At 36.3% G+C, this 16729-nt stretch overlaps 1 protein-coding gene and 1 pseudogene across 6 annotated transcripts in view; both read right to left on the reverse strand.

Moving 5' to 3' along the window:
- The window catches only part of Sytl5 (synaptotagmin like 5), a 189734-nt gene that overhangs the window by 56787 nt on the left and 116218 nt on the right, over positions 1-16729 (reverse strand). For 4 of the 6 annotated variants that reach the window (XM_070040645.1, XM_070040640.1, XM_070040641.1 and 1 more), the window contains 3 exons: positions 14687-14896; positions 3256-3371; positions 1424-1529 (listed from right to left, as the gene is read on the reverse strand). In XM_070040645.1, coding sequence (XP_069896746.1) covers positions 1424-1529; positions 3256-3371; positions 14687-14896 — 432 coding nt within the window. The remainder of the gene's footprint in view (positions 1-1423; positions 1530-3255; positions 3372-14686; positions 14897-16729) is intronic. The other 2 variants (XM_070040644.1, XM_070040643.1) reach the window with 2 other exon arrangements.
- LOC138840531 (U6 spliceosomal RNA) lies at positions 4323-4422 on the reverse strand (annotated as a pseudogene).

The raw sequence follows: 16729 nt of genomic DNA on the forward strand, positions 1-16729 counted from the left end.
GATCCTATTTGCATTTGTAGGCTCTGAGATACTTATTAAGCTACTACTTATCAGTCAGCTACTTATCAAGAGCCATGGATTTTTTTTAAAGAGTTGTTTTAAAGTCATCAATTGCACTATAACTGATGCTGTTAACACAAAAGTAAATGAGCCACCAGTCTAACACTGAACGAACTCACAATTAAATATGTGTATTGGTTAGAGGGAAAGGGAGGTCAGAGTCTAAAATGATGAGAGATTCACAAACACAAGATGATATCGTGAGGATTCTGAGGAAAAATCAATGGATTTCAAATGATAGGAAGATTAATATCTAGGATAAGATACTTAGGAGTCTCTAACTCATCCTTTCTTCATTCATATCTGTTAATTAATGAAGAAGTTGTTAGTCATAAGAGCTTGGGTTACATGACATTTAGAGTTCATTCCCACCCACAGTTCAGGATTCTAAAAAAAAGTCCAGACTTCTTTCAGAGCCTAGTTAAGGCACAGGCGTTGTCAGAATTTCATGTAGGCTTCTGCTGAGAGAATGACACACTACTTTGAAAAAGGCATAATATAAACTGGTACCTATTAGAATCTTACTGCCTTGGCCACAAAACTTGGCTGTATCAGTAACAGAGTGCTGTGAAGAAGCAATTTGTGTTTTGAATTTTCTCTGCATTTTGGGGAATACTCTTCTGCCTTGATGGGACATTCTTGCCCTCAGTTTCTAGTGATTCTTTCCATCTTGGTCTCCTTTATATCATGTTCCATTACTATGCTTAGTACGTTATACATATATTTGCTTTCTGAATTAAGTTGAGGTGGTCAAATGTGATTATTTTTTCCTAGGTTTTAGATAGGTGATATAACACTTAAGCTTAAGAGTACATGGATGAAGCCCAGTGCCAGTGGCATACGCCTGTAATCCTAACTAATCTAGAGGCTGGGATTTAAGAATCAAGGTTTGGCTGGATGCTGGTTGCTCACACCTGTAATCCTACTCAGAAGGCTGAGATCCAAGGATTGCAATTGAAACCAGCCTAGGCAGAAAAGTCTGTGAGACTCTTATTGCCAATAAACTACTTCAAAAAAGCTGGAAGTAGCAGTGTGGCTCAAGTGGTAGAGCACTAGCCTCGAGCAAAAGAAGCTCAGGGACAGTTTGCCCTGAGTTGAAGCCCTAGGTCTAGCATGTGCACATGTGTACATGTGTGCATGCACACACACACACACACACACACACACACACACACACACATAAACACAGACACACACAATCATGGTTTGAAAACATCCTGGGCAGGAAACTCTGTTAGACTCTTATTTCCAAGTAACCACCAAAAAGTTGGAAGTGACAGCAGACTTTAAATACCAAGGAATATTTATTTCAGAGGTTTCTGGAATAAAGATTAATAATTCCCCTGCACAAAATGTGTCTTACCCCTTTCTCTTTGGCCCATCATGGCTGGCCTTCTGTCCAATAGATGAAGTGTCAGACTTTTCTGCATTCTGTCGGGCTTGCTCTTGGCTTTGTATTTCCTCTGCTCCTCATTAAAATAGAAGACAAATTTTCATACAAATCAATCAGAAACAAAGCAATTTTCTATTTTGTCTTCATTTTCCTGGATTACTATGATAATTAGCAATGATATTACCATCCCATCTATTTCAGGTACTGTTATATCTAATTTGTTGAATGTTCTCCAAATAATTAAAGAAGATCAGTGTAATTTCCAGGTGAGACTGCAATAGAGGAACAAATATATCATCCCTTTACATATTCCATGTTTTAGAGAACTCCAAATCTCTAAAGACTGAGATTAAATGTAAGATTATTGTTCTTCTGATTTGGGTTTTTGAGACAAACTCTCACAATGTAGCTCTGGCTGATAGAAAAGTAATGTACAAGACTAACATTGCCTTTGAACATTAGATCCTTCTGCCTCGATCTCCTGTATGATAAGATTGCAGATGTGTATCACTATGTGCAGCATGAGATTATAGAAATGATAAAGTTGATTTCTGAGTACATAAACCAGACTTCTTGGGAGAATAGGCATTTGTGCACATATCTTGTGATTTGAGGGACAGTTCACACACTGGACAGTACTGAAGTTTGGGTGGAGGAAGTGGCCACCACTGACTGTATTATTATAACTCTACTCTTCCATCTGGGGCATCAGATTTGATGTTACCCATCTGCAAAGAGCCTTACTTGTGAGTACTACATCTAGAAGCAGAATGAGAATCAGTTTTAAGATTCTCAGATCTACTTGCCAGATTCTGAGAAACAAGGCCACTGATTGGTCTATGAAAGATGGAATAGTCTAGACACAGGCCAAATGATGTCTCCTCTGTCTTTCTTATATTCTGCATAAGAAAGTTACTCCCAAACACGTTTCATTCCACATTGACCAATTAAATTGCACTTTATGTTCACTGAAAAGCATTCTTAAGCTGGATGTTATATTTGGTGCCAGTATAATCCTTCATTGACCAATGTTGTCCTATGAATTTTAGGTGATTAAGCATTTCTGACATGGAAATCAACCTAGTCATTGAATTTCCCCAAACTCCTAATTCACAGATAGGGATGCATTGCACAATGCCAATGCTTGGTTGAGAAACAAAGATAAGAAAAAGTGACACTTAAAAGAACTTTGAAATAAAACATCTTGAAAACTCAAGAACTGCTTGTATATTAATTGTACAAAGGAGTTTGTGACATCTTTGTATACGCATACAAGATATCACTATCAAATTCTCCCCTCTATTACTCTCCCTTATCTTACTTCCTTTTTTTGAAACAACTTCAACAAGGTATACTGTTCTACTGTCAGATGTGTGCATAGAGTACTTCAATTATAGTACCTCTTCTACAGCATCTCCTTTCATCTTCCCCTCTTCTAGAGGTGCCTATCCCCCAAAGAGAATTATTTTACATTCCTTTTACTCATTTTAAGGACTTGATTCTGCTTATTTAGTGAAATATTAGAAATAAATTCAGGAAAAGACTTATCTGTGATGAAGATAAATGATTTCTTTGAAAATCTCAGTGTCAGATATATGAAAAATGAATATGACAATTTTTACTGACCAGTCTTAATTTGTGTGAAGTACGGATTTAGATATCATGCTACTGAATTGTGGGAAGATATAAAGGGATTAGAAAGTCCAACTGTGCTCATTTGATTAAAAAAAATACATCAGGAAGTTATTTAGCCCACTATAGTGAAGATGAAAGTTTTGAAACCAAATAATTATAGCAGTTACCTGGGCTTCTTCTTAAGATGGACTGTCGGACAACATCAGTGCCCAGAACATTGACTTGCTTGAAACGCTTTGCCTTTTCTTCAAAAAACCATTCTCCAGTTATAATTCTTAGCTGCCTACTCATGGGAAAAGGAGGCCATATTAAAATTCAGTTATGTGCATAATTAACAAAAAATAACCAATTGTTTAAAGAATTGACCTCAAGCTCTGGAGAGCATTTTATGATCATAGTGGCCACTACTGTATTAATTAAACCCACTATGTAATATCTCTATATACTTGGAAATTACTCTTCATACTTTATTTTTACCAAGATAACCACCTTAATAAAAATCATTATCCCATTTTAGAGCGAGGAAATTGAGCATGTAAGAAAATGTCTCATATCACACAGCTGGTAAGTAGCAAAGTCAGAATCCCATATTTAATAGTTGAACCTAAGGCTTGTTTTTAACCACTATCTTTGTGGTCAAAAGATCAGTCAGAACAATGAAATGAGATTTCTGAATATCACAGAGGCCATAATTGGACTCTATTTTAGAAAGATTCCTTGATGTGATATGAGCACTGGACTAGTGGAGAATGGGGCAAAGAAATAGCCTGGCCATTACAATGTTCCAGAAGAAAGGAAATACTAGGGCAATAATAATACTAATACAGAGAAGGAGACAAATTCAAACTGCAGGTGATAGAAGTACCTGACCTGGATTTTGTAATTGAATATTAAAGAAGGGAAAGGATCCTCTCTGTCTTTTAACCACAGCCTGCAATCATTATATTAAATCATATCCTATTCCCTTTCTGAAATCTCTATAATTATTCTTCTTTATTTGCACTTCTATGACCTATAACAATTTTAACTTTATTTTAGAGTTACTTCTGGCCAGATTTTCTCATGTGTACTGGGCTATAAGTTCCCTGAGAGCTGTTCTCTATCTTATTCATTTTTCTCCAAGAACCTACGAGTCTCTTGTGCTTTCAGATAAGTTTAAATTTTTTAATTATAATTTTAACATGTATTAATTATATAATTGGTGTATTCACAGTAGCATTTTCTTTTTTATTGTGAAAATACTGTACAAAAGGGTTACAATTACATGGGCAAGGGCCATGCTAATCTTCTCTGTATCGTTCCAATTTTAGTATATGTGCTGCTGAAGCAAACACTCACAGTATTATTTTCAGGCATGTATATATAATGCATTGATTGTGTCAGTCCATTCTTCAAGTAATCTTTTTAAATGAATGATTACTCCTACATTAGTTAAGTTATCCTTCTTTTCATATCTTGACAATCTTGTTACTATCACAAACATGAGGGCAGGGACTTTACTGTGTTGCTTGCCATCTGTAGGAATAGTACTTATCACTATACTCAGCAAATATTTGTGGAACAACTTAGGGTACCTGGAGTTCAACCTGGAGTTAGTTGCTTTCTGCTTAGCTTGCAGGTTTACCACGAAGATGTTAACAACAATGAAAGTCATTCAGTAGTTGAAACATATTTCTAACTAAATATCATTTCAATGGTGAATTTAGGTCTGTGTAACTGTGGTAAAGAGTTAATGTTAGACTGTAGTGGGAAATGAGATTGGATTGGGTTATGCAATGAAAATCTTTGAATGCCATTTTCAGAAGTGAAAAGTCATTTTGGAGGCAACAGAGAACTTACTCTAAAGTTCTGATTGGATGATATAATCTTTGGAGAAATATATGGAAAAGGTAAAAGCAGGAACAAGAAGTCCAATTAGGATGTTACTGAAGTAGAAAGGATAGGAAATGATGAAGAGATAAATCAGATTTTCACTGTGATGAGGGATTAAAAAAAGTTATTGCTACTTGAGTCACTAAGTATCAGGAATAGCAAGGACTTTTACTAAGTTTGTAATGGTGTCTGAAGAAAAGCAATTAAAAATCAAATAAAAAATTCCTAGTATTTCCAGAGTATTATATCCACAAGATTTTGGCAACTGATTATTCTAATAAATTAACAAGTGGTTCTTCAAAATAAAAAATTACAACAGAAAAGTATGTCAACCTTGTTTCAAACAGTAACTGAAAGTTTGTTTCTTAATATAATAGACAAAAGCAAGTAATATATGAAACACAGTTTCAACTAATGGGAAAGAGAGTAAAAAAACTAACCTTTGAGAAAGCATAAAGAAAGATAAGGGCATAGTACATACATCCCAGATTCACTCCCAAGTGACCAGATCACCTATTGAGAAGCATAGATGTTGGCTTTGCTCCATAACCACATAAAATATGTTATAGTATGTTCCATATCTATGATTTAACCTACCACACAAAAAGCTTGAATAGATTAAATTATTTTTGGGTACACATCCAGTAATCTATAGACTTCCAAGTCACCGTTTATGTTGGAAATGCAAGTGATAATTGTGGTAATCTAATTTCTAAAGATGTTCTCACAAAATTACTATCAATCAAACACATATCTAGACACAGATATAATCTGATTGAACAGATAGAATTAAGGTACTAATTATCTGACATTAAAGCAGCAAGTTTATCCTGCCTTATTCAAATGGGTCCAAAGTAATCACATGAGCCTTTAAAAACAGAGGAAAGAAGGGTGAGACTAGACACTGCAGAAAATGAAGTCAGATTTCAAAAACATACTTGATATGCTCACAAGGCTCTGAGATGTAGAGATCTAGAGGCAAGGAGCAGAGTCAGAAGTTTCTACAAGTTAAAGGCAACTCTAAATTAAAACGAACAAGAAAGTGGAGACCTCATTTCTACATACATAAGGAACTGGATCATGTCTACAAGAATGAGCTTGGAAGTCAATTCTTTCCAACTCAAACAGCCAACACCTTGCTTTCAGCTTTGAAGAACCTGGAGTAGAGAAAAAAGTAAGCCAATCCAGATCTCTAAGCTATGGAATTATGAGATAATAACCTTGCATTGTTTTAAGTTGATAACTTTCAATAACTTGTTAAGATGACAATAGAAAATAAATATGATTAAACACAGAAGTGTGCTAGTCAACCAGAAAAGATTCCTGCGTGTTGTAAGAAGATAAATAAAGGGGATTTAGAAGTACAAGGAGGCACAAGTAGGAACATGCTCTATTGGCCAAAATCATCCATTGTTATTTGGCACAACTCATATATTATTAATTCACCACTTTAAGTGATTTTAAAATGTCAAAATAATATTTTATGACATATGAAAAATCACATGATGTTCAAACTTCAGTGTTCACAAGTGAAATTTTATTGGAAGATAGTCATGCTCCGTTGCTATTTGTTGTGTGTGACTACCTACGTGTTGCAAACTCAAAGTTGAGCAGTTGGAACAGTAGACCACATAGCCAACAAAACTTAAAATATTCAGTATGGTATCTTATTTGTAAAGAAAGTTTGTTGACTTCTGCAATACAGAAGAGTTTACACAGAATAATATAAGATCAAGAGAAATAATAGAGCTCAGTGACTAAAAGTCACCCAAAGTGGCATGCGTAGGTCTACATTATCATTATCATCACCATCACCATCACCATCACCATCACCATCATCATCATCATCATCATCATTATCATCATCATCATCATCATATGGGATGAGGTACATTTCAAGTCCACATGCCACAGAGAAATAGGCCTCGGTATCCCCTTACCTCAAGCACCTAGAACTGCCAACACTTAACTCAAGATTTTCCTAGAATTGTTAGAACATGTGTGTGTGTGTGTGTGTGTGTGTGTGTGTGTGTGTGTGTGTGTGTGTGTGTGTGTGCAGTGTGTGCAGTGTGTGCAGTGTGTGCGCGTGCACACCAGTCCTGGGGCTTGAACTCAGGGGCTATGCACTATCCATGAGCTTTTTCGCTGAAGGCTAACACTCAACCACTTGAGCTGCAGCTCCACTTCTGGCTTTTTGGTGATTAATTGGAGGTAAGAGTCTCGTGGACTTTCCGGCCCAGGCTGGCTTTAGACTGTGATCATCAGATCTCAACCTTCTGAATAGCTAGGATTACAGGCATGAACCACTAGCGCATGGCCATATTTCAGTTATCTTTTATCTATTTCAATAGTCATTACAATTCACCAAAAATATCAGGATCTTCCCACCTTAAAAGGACAAAGATAGCTATATGGACACAGCAGTTTGTGGTATCTTAATGTGACTAGAATTTGTAAGATCAGCTCCTTAATATCACATGAGATGTAATTTATTTTTGTTTTTCTCTCATGTCTCTTTTATCTTTGGGCTCAATTGGGTGTTAATTAAGAAAAGCAATCATTATAACTGTTTTTTCCAACTATCTCAGCAAACATAATCCTCTGGAATTTTATTGATCTTATTAAGATAGCAAACTGAATGAACTGGCTGTGTCAAGGTTTGTTTCATTTTGTTTCTACAGAATTAGTTTTAAGCCTGAACATATAGAAGCAGCCAACTGGTTGCAATGTGAATGTTTGAGAAAATGTCAGGGAGGGCTCAGCTCATTTTAATAGGTAGCCTCCCTTCCTCCACCAGGCTTTGCTGTAATCATTTCAGTGCTTCAGAAACAAAATCTCTTTACTTCTACCCAGTCCAAGGTAAATGACAGTAAAGGTTGTTCTTCCAACTGATTAGAGAATGAGTCACTTTCTGACTCATCTCATCTCTTTAGAGGTCAGGGTGGGAATTTCAATTTTATGGTCTATTAAACATGGAGACAGCCCAGTGGGGCTGTAACATTCTCTCATAACAAACAAAGGGCGTTTGCTGCCAATAAAGTATCATTCATGCTTCCTTTTTGAGAAACATTCCATGAATAACAAGCAGGATATTTTCAATACTAACAGTTTCAGTCTCTGAAAGCATATACTCTAGCAGCTGTATATTAGAGAAATAATGCTCTCTGATTTTCAGCTTAAAAATGAGCATGGATTTACATATTAAATACTTATTGCAGTTGTTGAGGAAGGATATAACTATAGATAAATTGTTCTTGTCATAGAGGATCACATAATGAAAGCTGATTCCCTAAAGGGTCGGGAGCTTTGTTTCAATGGTAGAACACCTTCCTAACAATCCCAAGGCTTTGACTTTAAATCCCAGAATCATAAAACCCCAAAAGAATAAAGCTCTTTTCTCCTTAAGATATTTCATTGTATTGAAACAGAATTTCTTTTATGAATGAAACAATAATTAACTCATCTTCCTTAGACTAGGAAAGAATTGAAAACAGTCTATATTTTATTCAACTTTGTATCTTTAGTCCCTTGAATATCAATAGGTTATCAACAAATATGTAGGAGGGATGGATGAACTGGTTAATGGATAGATCAGTTAGATAGCTGAATGGTTTGGTTTATTGAATTATTGTTTTATCAATAAAATAAATATAATTGATTCCAAAGTTCTGCATTATTCACTATCATGTTCCAAGAAAAGTATGTAATTTCCATGAGTTATTATTAATTCTTATAACTTCTGACAGTAATTGGTCTTGAGTATTTTTCTGTGATGGCTAAAAATTCGCTTTGTGGGCAAATCCATTTGGAATGTCTCATTTTTTAAAGTTTCAAGTATCAGAGAGAAGAAAATTACATCTGTTCCACATTTGTTTCATTAATTTAAGCCTGAAATACTTTAACTAGGAGCCACTTATTCACATCATTTTGTTTTGTTAATCCATTGATCCATCTATTCATTGAATATATATTCATTGGGTACCTTCTTTTAGGTACTTTTCGTATTCTATCAGTGAACAACACAGACAAAACTCCTGCCTTCATAGACATGAAGCTTATATTCCAGTAAAGGAAGAAGATAATAAATAAGACAACTACTTTATACATGTTATATATCTTTTATATTTTGTATATTTTGTATAATATGTATTATATATGGAATGTAAGCATATATAGTATATAAAATCAAAGAAAAAACACAGGAAGTTAGTTTAGGTTAGGTAGCTTCTATAAACCATTTCCAAATCCCACTTAGCACATTAAAAGCTAGTTTCTCACTAGTATAAACTTCAGGGACTCTGAGAAGATTTAGGAAGGGCTCAGTGAAGTAGAGCTTCAGTTACCATCCATACTCACCGGCAAATAAAGTGGTGGCAAAAACCATGAATCCCTGGGGTCTTATGTTAAAAAGTATACTTTAGCAGTTACAAATAGCATTTACAACTTAAAGACAAAATTCTTCTCATATTGAACTTAAACTTACTGGCTTTTGGTTCATAGTCCCTAGCTACTGTTGTGTCAAAGTGAATGAGGTTCCAAGGTATAAAGAAGAGAACAGCACCAAATAAAAATAGAAAAGAATGAATAGTAAGCATCAAATAAAATAGTATTGCGCAAAATTGGATAAATAATTATTTGGATATCTCCTATCAGACCTGAGACTATGCAAATGGAACATCAGTTGTTTCTTTTCACTTCCTTCTTATCCTAAAGCATCAAATATAAACTTGACATAGTCTTGTGGAAAAAAGCTGAAGAAAACAAACTTTGATATTTGCATCTTGCATGGTAGTACACACCTACAATTTAATTACTTAGGAGGAACATGAGTTTGAGGTCAGTGTGCTCAATATAGAAAGACTCTTTTCCAAAATTACCAAGGACTACAGATGTAGCTCAGGGGTAGAGCACTTGCCTAGCATGTTCAAGCCTTAGGTTTGACCGTTAGCAATACACACAAAAGGTAGATACAACCCCAGCTCTATGAATATACATTCACCTGTTGTTTTTATTTTCACTATCTATATAATGGAAAACCAGTTGTCTTCCTTACCTGATAATTATGCTATGAGACCCTAAAGGACTATTGCCTAGGAGTAAATGTTATGCAGAAACAGATCAACTCTTGTGAGGATTGAGACCCCCGTTTTGAAATTTGTTCAGTTTCTGACTTGATTAATGTAATTATGAATACATTCACCATAGATAAATGTTTTAAGGTATAACTGATATTTATTATTTTTATAAGTTTTGACAGTCAGTCAAAAACTATCAGGATTATGGGAAGAAAGCATGAGCAAAAACAAGAGATATAACTAAAAATCCAAGCAGTTTGAAAGGGACTCAAATAACGAACCAAAATTCCTCTATTTAAGAAAAATTGTAAATAATTTAGTGAGGAAAGTGTAAGCAAAGGATGAGAAGAACATCAGCAGAGATGCAGCATAACATGGAAATTCCAAAACTGCAAACCAAACAACTGAATTTAAGGATTAAATTGATGGATTTAACAGCAAATTGGACATATCCAATGACAAATTCATGGACTTGAAGATAGGCAAAAATGTTTATGCAAATTGAAGTTAAACATAAAAAAATATATAGAAAATATAGAACAGAGCCCAAGAGATACACAAAAGATATTGAATATGACTTAACATATATTTGGGATAGCTGAGTAAAGGAGATAATAGAGGAGAAGAAATGAAGAGCTACTTTGTAAGAAATTGTCACATAGGACAAAATACATTAAGGCACATATATAAGATGTTTTAGAAACATCAAGATGAGTTTGAGGTCAGTGTGCTCAATATAGAAAACCAGATTGAGGCATGCTATAGAAACTGTTAAAAAAAACCAGTAGAAAATGGCGAAATAGTAAAAACAACAACAACAAAAAAACCATTGAAGAAGTAACACTGCACTGCTATCTGCTATCATAACAGAAATATTAGGAAGCAGAAGCAAATGGAATCTGCAACCTACTGAAATAACTTTCCACCTAGTATCATCAGTGAAATTTGTGTAAAAGAATACAGAGGTTGTCCATAATATTCAAAATAGAACTACCACATGATCCAGAAATCCCCCTACCAGGCATGTATCCAAAGGAGATGAAATCAGCATATCAAAGAGACCTCTGAACTCATTGCAGCACATTCACATGTTCATTACAGCATATTCATAACAGCCAATAAATGGAATCTACCTAAGTATACACAAGTTAGTGAGTACAGAAAGTGTGGGTCCCTATACATAATGGAATACTATTTAGATATAAAGAGAATGAAATACTGTCATTCACAACATAGAAAAAACTGGAGATCATAATGTAAAATAAGTCAGTCACAGAAAGACAGGTACTGCATGATTTGTCTTATGTGGTATTGAAAAAAGGCCAGAGTCACAGTTGAGAGTGGAATGGTAGTTATAGAGATTGGGGAGAGTACTAAGGAGGAGGGAGGGGGAAAATTTGATCAATGACAGTTGATAAGCCAGGTGCTGGTGGCTCATGCCTGTAATCTTAGCTACCCAGGGGGCTGAGATCTGAAGATCACAGTTCAAAGCCATGCCAGGCAGGAAAGTCCATGAGATTCTTATCTCCAATTAACCACCAGTAAACTGGAAGTGGTGTTGTGGCTCAAAGTGGTAGAGTGCTAGTCTTGAGGGAATAGTGCCCCAGATCCTGAGTTCAAGTCCATCATGGACGTGTTCCCCCACCCCCTGCAAAAAAGAAGGCAGTTGATTAGTAACAGTTTGGTAGGAACAAGAAGCTCTGGGGAATTTTTTTTATAGTTTATTTTTTATGCTTGGGAGGCAGAGAGAGACACACACACACAGAGAGAGACAGAGAGAGGGAGGGAGGAAGAGGGAGAGGAAGGGGGAGGGGGCGGGAGAGGGAGGGAGAGGGAGAGAGAGGGAGGGAGAGGGAGAGAAAGGAGAGAGAGAGGGAGAGAGGGAGAGGAGAGAGACGAGAGAGATGAGAGAGAGGGAGAGAGAGGGAGAGAAAGGGAGAGGGAAAAATGGAGAGAGAGGGAGAGAGAGGGAGAGAGAGGGAAAGAAAGGGAGAGAAAGGGAGAGAGGGAAAGAGGGAGAGAGGGAGGGTGAGGGAGAGAGAGGGGCTAGGGAATTGTTATACAGTATAGACAACAATAATGTACTATACATTTTTCAATGTTACAGGATTTTGAGGGTTTTTACTATAAGGAACTAATAAGTGTTTGAGAAAGTAGATAGGTTTAAAATTATTTAAACATTATACAATAAATATATACCTTGAAACATTTACATAGTGCCCCATCTATTATGATTTTAGATATCATTTAAAACAAATTAAGTTTTAAAACACTGAATACAATAACCTATGAAAATGTTTAAAAACTAAGAACAAAATACAACTGTATTAAGAAAAAAACTTTATTTTTTTTTGGTTGGTCATGGGGCTTGAACTTTGGGCCTGGGCCCTGTCCTTCAGCTCTTCAGCTCAAAGCAAGCCCTCTACCACTTAGCCACAGCGCCACTTCTGGTTTTCTGATGGTTTATTGGAGATAAGAGTCTCACAGCCTTTCCTGCCCGGGCTGGCTTTGAACCGTGATCCTCAAATCTCAGCCTCCTGAGTAGCTAGGATTACAGGCGTGAGCCACTGGCATCCGGCTGAGAAAAAATCTTTATAGAGTATTCATCACTAGTAGAACTATACCTAAGCAAATACTATCGAGATGAATTTTATACATAAACTATTCTGTTAAATGGCAAAAAGTATTGCATAACCTAAAAATTAAGAAAAGTGAGGGAAGGGATAGGTTAGGAGGGACCCGTGAGTATTGAAATGGGTGACTGATCAACACACACTGTTTTCATAAACTGCTTTGTTGGATGGCAACTCCTTTCTACAACTGCTTAAAGATAATAAAAACATTTTAAAAAGTAAATGCTAAAGGGTACTCCTGAGGGTGGAAGAAAATATATCCAAATTGAAACATACAGGTATAGCAAAGTATACAGAGCATAAAAAGGATGGCTATGTAGTAAATCTAAACATATGGGCAAAAGTAATCAGAATTGAATGGATAAATAAAAAGTCCAGTTATTTTTGATAGAATTTAGCATATCTCTCAATATCTGAGTGAATATTTAATTTAAAAAATGAACAAAGAGATAAAACCGTTGAACAACATAATTAACCAAAAACAGTAGCTACTAAAACAACTACTGCATAACTTCCATTTAAAACACATAAATCAGTTCCTATACAGAAGTCAATTTGAGGTGGATTATAAATGTAAAGGTAAAATAGTACAAGTGCAGACTGCATAGGAGATTATTTTATGATTTAAGTGTCACACTGTTCTTAACAGTATAAAGGAAAAATTCCATTAATGATATAGGAAATATAAATAGATTAAACTACTGAAAGAGATTTCTGTTCACCAAATGACACCATTAAAAGAGAAAAAGCCAAGTCAGAAGGTGAAAGGAAGATACTTGCAACATAAGTAACCAACATGACTTGTATTTCAAGTAAATAAAAAACTTTCAAATCAGTAAAAGGTTATGATGAACCTCATATGTCAATGATTTTGTCACCATTCAAGGATGTTTGCAAATGGGGCCGAGGGAGATACTAAAATGAAATTCGTTTATGTGGACCAAGAATGGAAGGTAATCACTTACGTAAATCAAAGTGATATAGCCAAAGTAAGTAATAAAATAAATAAATAGGGATGGCAGGGGAAAAACAAAGGAGGGGGTAACAATGCTCAATAGGAAGTGTACTCATTACCTTACTTATGTAACTGTAACCCCTTTATACAGTATCTTTACAATAAATATATATATATTAAAATAAATAAATCAATAAAATTCATTTGTTCTGAACTGCTAATTCAATCCAGTGTTGAAACATAGTATAAATTGTCCTGTTCAGGGTCACCTTTATGAAACAATACAGGAAAATTATCTAGTTAAGTAATGCAATCACAAAATGCAGATGCCTTCAACAGAACAGTGTTCTTCATTCACAGAAATCAGAAAAGGAAGGTCACTCCTATTATCATACTATTCAGTTTTCTTCCCTAGATAAACTTTTAAACACCAATAAAAGGAAGACAGTGAAGGGAAAAGAGATACCAAACAAACTTGATTTCAATACCCTCCACTTCAACCACAGGAAAAGATCAATGTCAAGCTCCCCTGAGAAGAGGAAACTGGGATGTCTGGAGGAGAATGACATGCTAGACAATATGCTTAGAAAACAATGATCGTGATCTATATCCAAGTTACTAGAATGAAATCCATGCCCCACTTCTCCCCCCTGCGCCCCCCTTTACACCCCTGCCCCGCTTCAGCTAAGGCTCCCTCCCTTGGCCCTTTCTTAGAGACAGGTAGGTTTGAAGGAAATTCAGGAAATATTTTAGCTTTCTTCTTTCTCCTCTCTCTCCTCTCTCTCTCTCTCTCTCTCTCTCTCTCTCTCTCTCTCTCTCTCTCTCTCTCTCTCTCTCTCTCTCTCTCTCTCTCTCTCTCCCTCCCTCCCTCCCTCCCTCCCTACCTCCCTCCCCTCGCAAGACCCAAGCCTATAGTTAGATTATACTTTTAACTTTACTCTCTATCCTTACATTTTAAATATTACAAAAATTAAATATTTCTTACAAATTCTTTCCTGTTTCCCCCATTCCAATCCCTTCAGTCATCCAATTTAAATTTTCCAGGAAAAAGGGCGAAACTCACGCGACTTTGGCACAGACAGTGCACTTCCAGCTGCCATCCAGTCCCACTACCCGACACTCACTGCACACCCTAAGGGAGCAGGACTGACATGGGTCTCCCCGGTCAAAGATTAGGCCCAGGTTTCTTTGACAGTGAACACAGACTCTGCTGGTTTCCTGCTGAGTCTTTCCACTTCTACGTTTTGCTTCTAAGAGCTCATTTTTCAGCTTCCTGGAATGAGAAAAAAATCACTTTATGAATAGGAGCAGAGCTATCTATATTTATGAAATGTTTTTTCTCATTTTGAAAGAATATTTGAATCAAGGAATCACTGCCAAATATATTTCTTTCTTTCTTTTTTGGAATTACAATTTCTCTCAACACCATCAACAATCCTTTGGTATGACCAAGGAAAAAATAGGTTTGTGTTTTACTTTTGACGTCCTCCACCAGCACTGTAACCCTGGAGCACTGGTGCAGTACTGAGGCATACAAAGGACCATGTTCTCTGTCTTCCTAGATATAATACTATATGAAATAACAGGGTCTGGAAGCACTGGAGTTTTCCTTAAGCGATTCCACGAAGTTTGCCCCTACAAATATATTGCCTAGCATTTTAGAAAATGTAAACACTTTTGCTTTGCAGTTGAGAATTGCCATAAATTTCAATTCACCTATTAGCTCTGCTGTCAGACATGGTTATGTTTCAGTCCAGGTATTAACACTTGAGCCATACCTGCAGCCTGGCTTTCTGCTGGTTATATTTGGAGATGGAGTTTCTCAGACTTTTTTCTTGGCTGGGCTGGGTTGGAATCTCAATCCCCTCATTTCAGCCTCTTGAGTAGCTAGGGTTTCAGGCATTAGCTACGAGTGTCTGACTTCTATGGTGGTGTGATAAGATTAAATGAGATATGAGATAATGTGTGCTCAATAAATGCTAGGTCCAATGTCTACTTTTACGGTGTGATATGGAACCTACTTACTACTTTTAATGACTTGCTGCTCCATGTACACCCCCTGTTGCCACAACATCAGCATCCTCTGGAAACTTGTTAGGATGCAGAATCTCTGGCCCTACCTCATATCCACTTGATCAGAATCTGCTTTTGAAAAATCTGACTTGAGTTTGAGAAGCACAGCTTTGGCATATTTCTTCTCAAGTTATACATTCTAAAGCTATATGTTGCAATGATCAGGGAAGATTTAAAAATGACCAATTCCCAGGTCTCATGCCCAAAGAATCCAGTATCATTGGTTTGGGATGTGGTTAAAGCAATGGTATTTTTAAAGCTTCTCTATTTATTCTAATACAGTGCTGGATTTGGGAAACACTGTTCTAAAAGTTAAGTTTATTCCTATTTAAATACTTTAGATATGCTATTGATTGCCATTCCCTTCTTCAACACAAATGACTCTATTATAGTAAAGAAGATTCCAGAATCACTTCACATATTTCATATCATGTCCTTTCTACATTTGTGATAGTAACTTTCTGTCCTACACAACCAGATTAGCATGTTCCCAAGGGCAGAAATGATCTTGTACATACTACTAAGGAACCAATTCCAGCTTTGGTCAGAAAGTCCGTTTGCCTTTCTGTCTGTCTGTCTATCTGTATTTCTGTCATTCTGTTTGCCTATTAGTCTTACTATTTATATATCAATCACTCTGCCTTTCTATCTTTCTCTGTAGATTTTTTGTCAGCTTTTCTGTATGTCTTTGTATGTCTTTCTTTCCCTCTCTTTTCTTTTAGACGTCTGGCTCTCTTGTCCATCTGTCCTTCTCTCTGCCTTGTCTTTCTTCATTTGTCTGCTTTTCTCGTCCTTCTTTTCTTTCTGTATTTTTTTTTTTTGGAGTTAGGTTGTGGGCCTGAACTCTGGGCCTGGGCACTGTCCCTCAGCTCTTCACCTCAAGGCTAGCCACTCTACCACTTGAGCCACAGCGCCACTTCCGGCTTTTTTTCTGCTTATGTGGTGCTGAGGAATCGAACCCAGGGCTTCATGCATGCAAGGCAAGTGCTCTACCACTAAGCCACCTTCCCACTGTCTGTCATCCTGTCTGTCT

This window comes from Dipodomys merriami, unplaced genomic scaffold (genome assembly GCF_024711535.1).
Source record: "Dipodomys merriami isolate MVZ:Mamm:240054 unplaced genomic scaffold, mDipMer1.0.p SCAF_3, whole genome shotgun sequence".
Lineage (NCBI taxonomy): Eukaryota > Metazoa > Chordata > Mammalia > Rodentia > Heteromyidae > Dipodomys > Dipodomys merriami.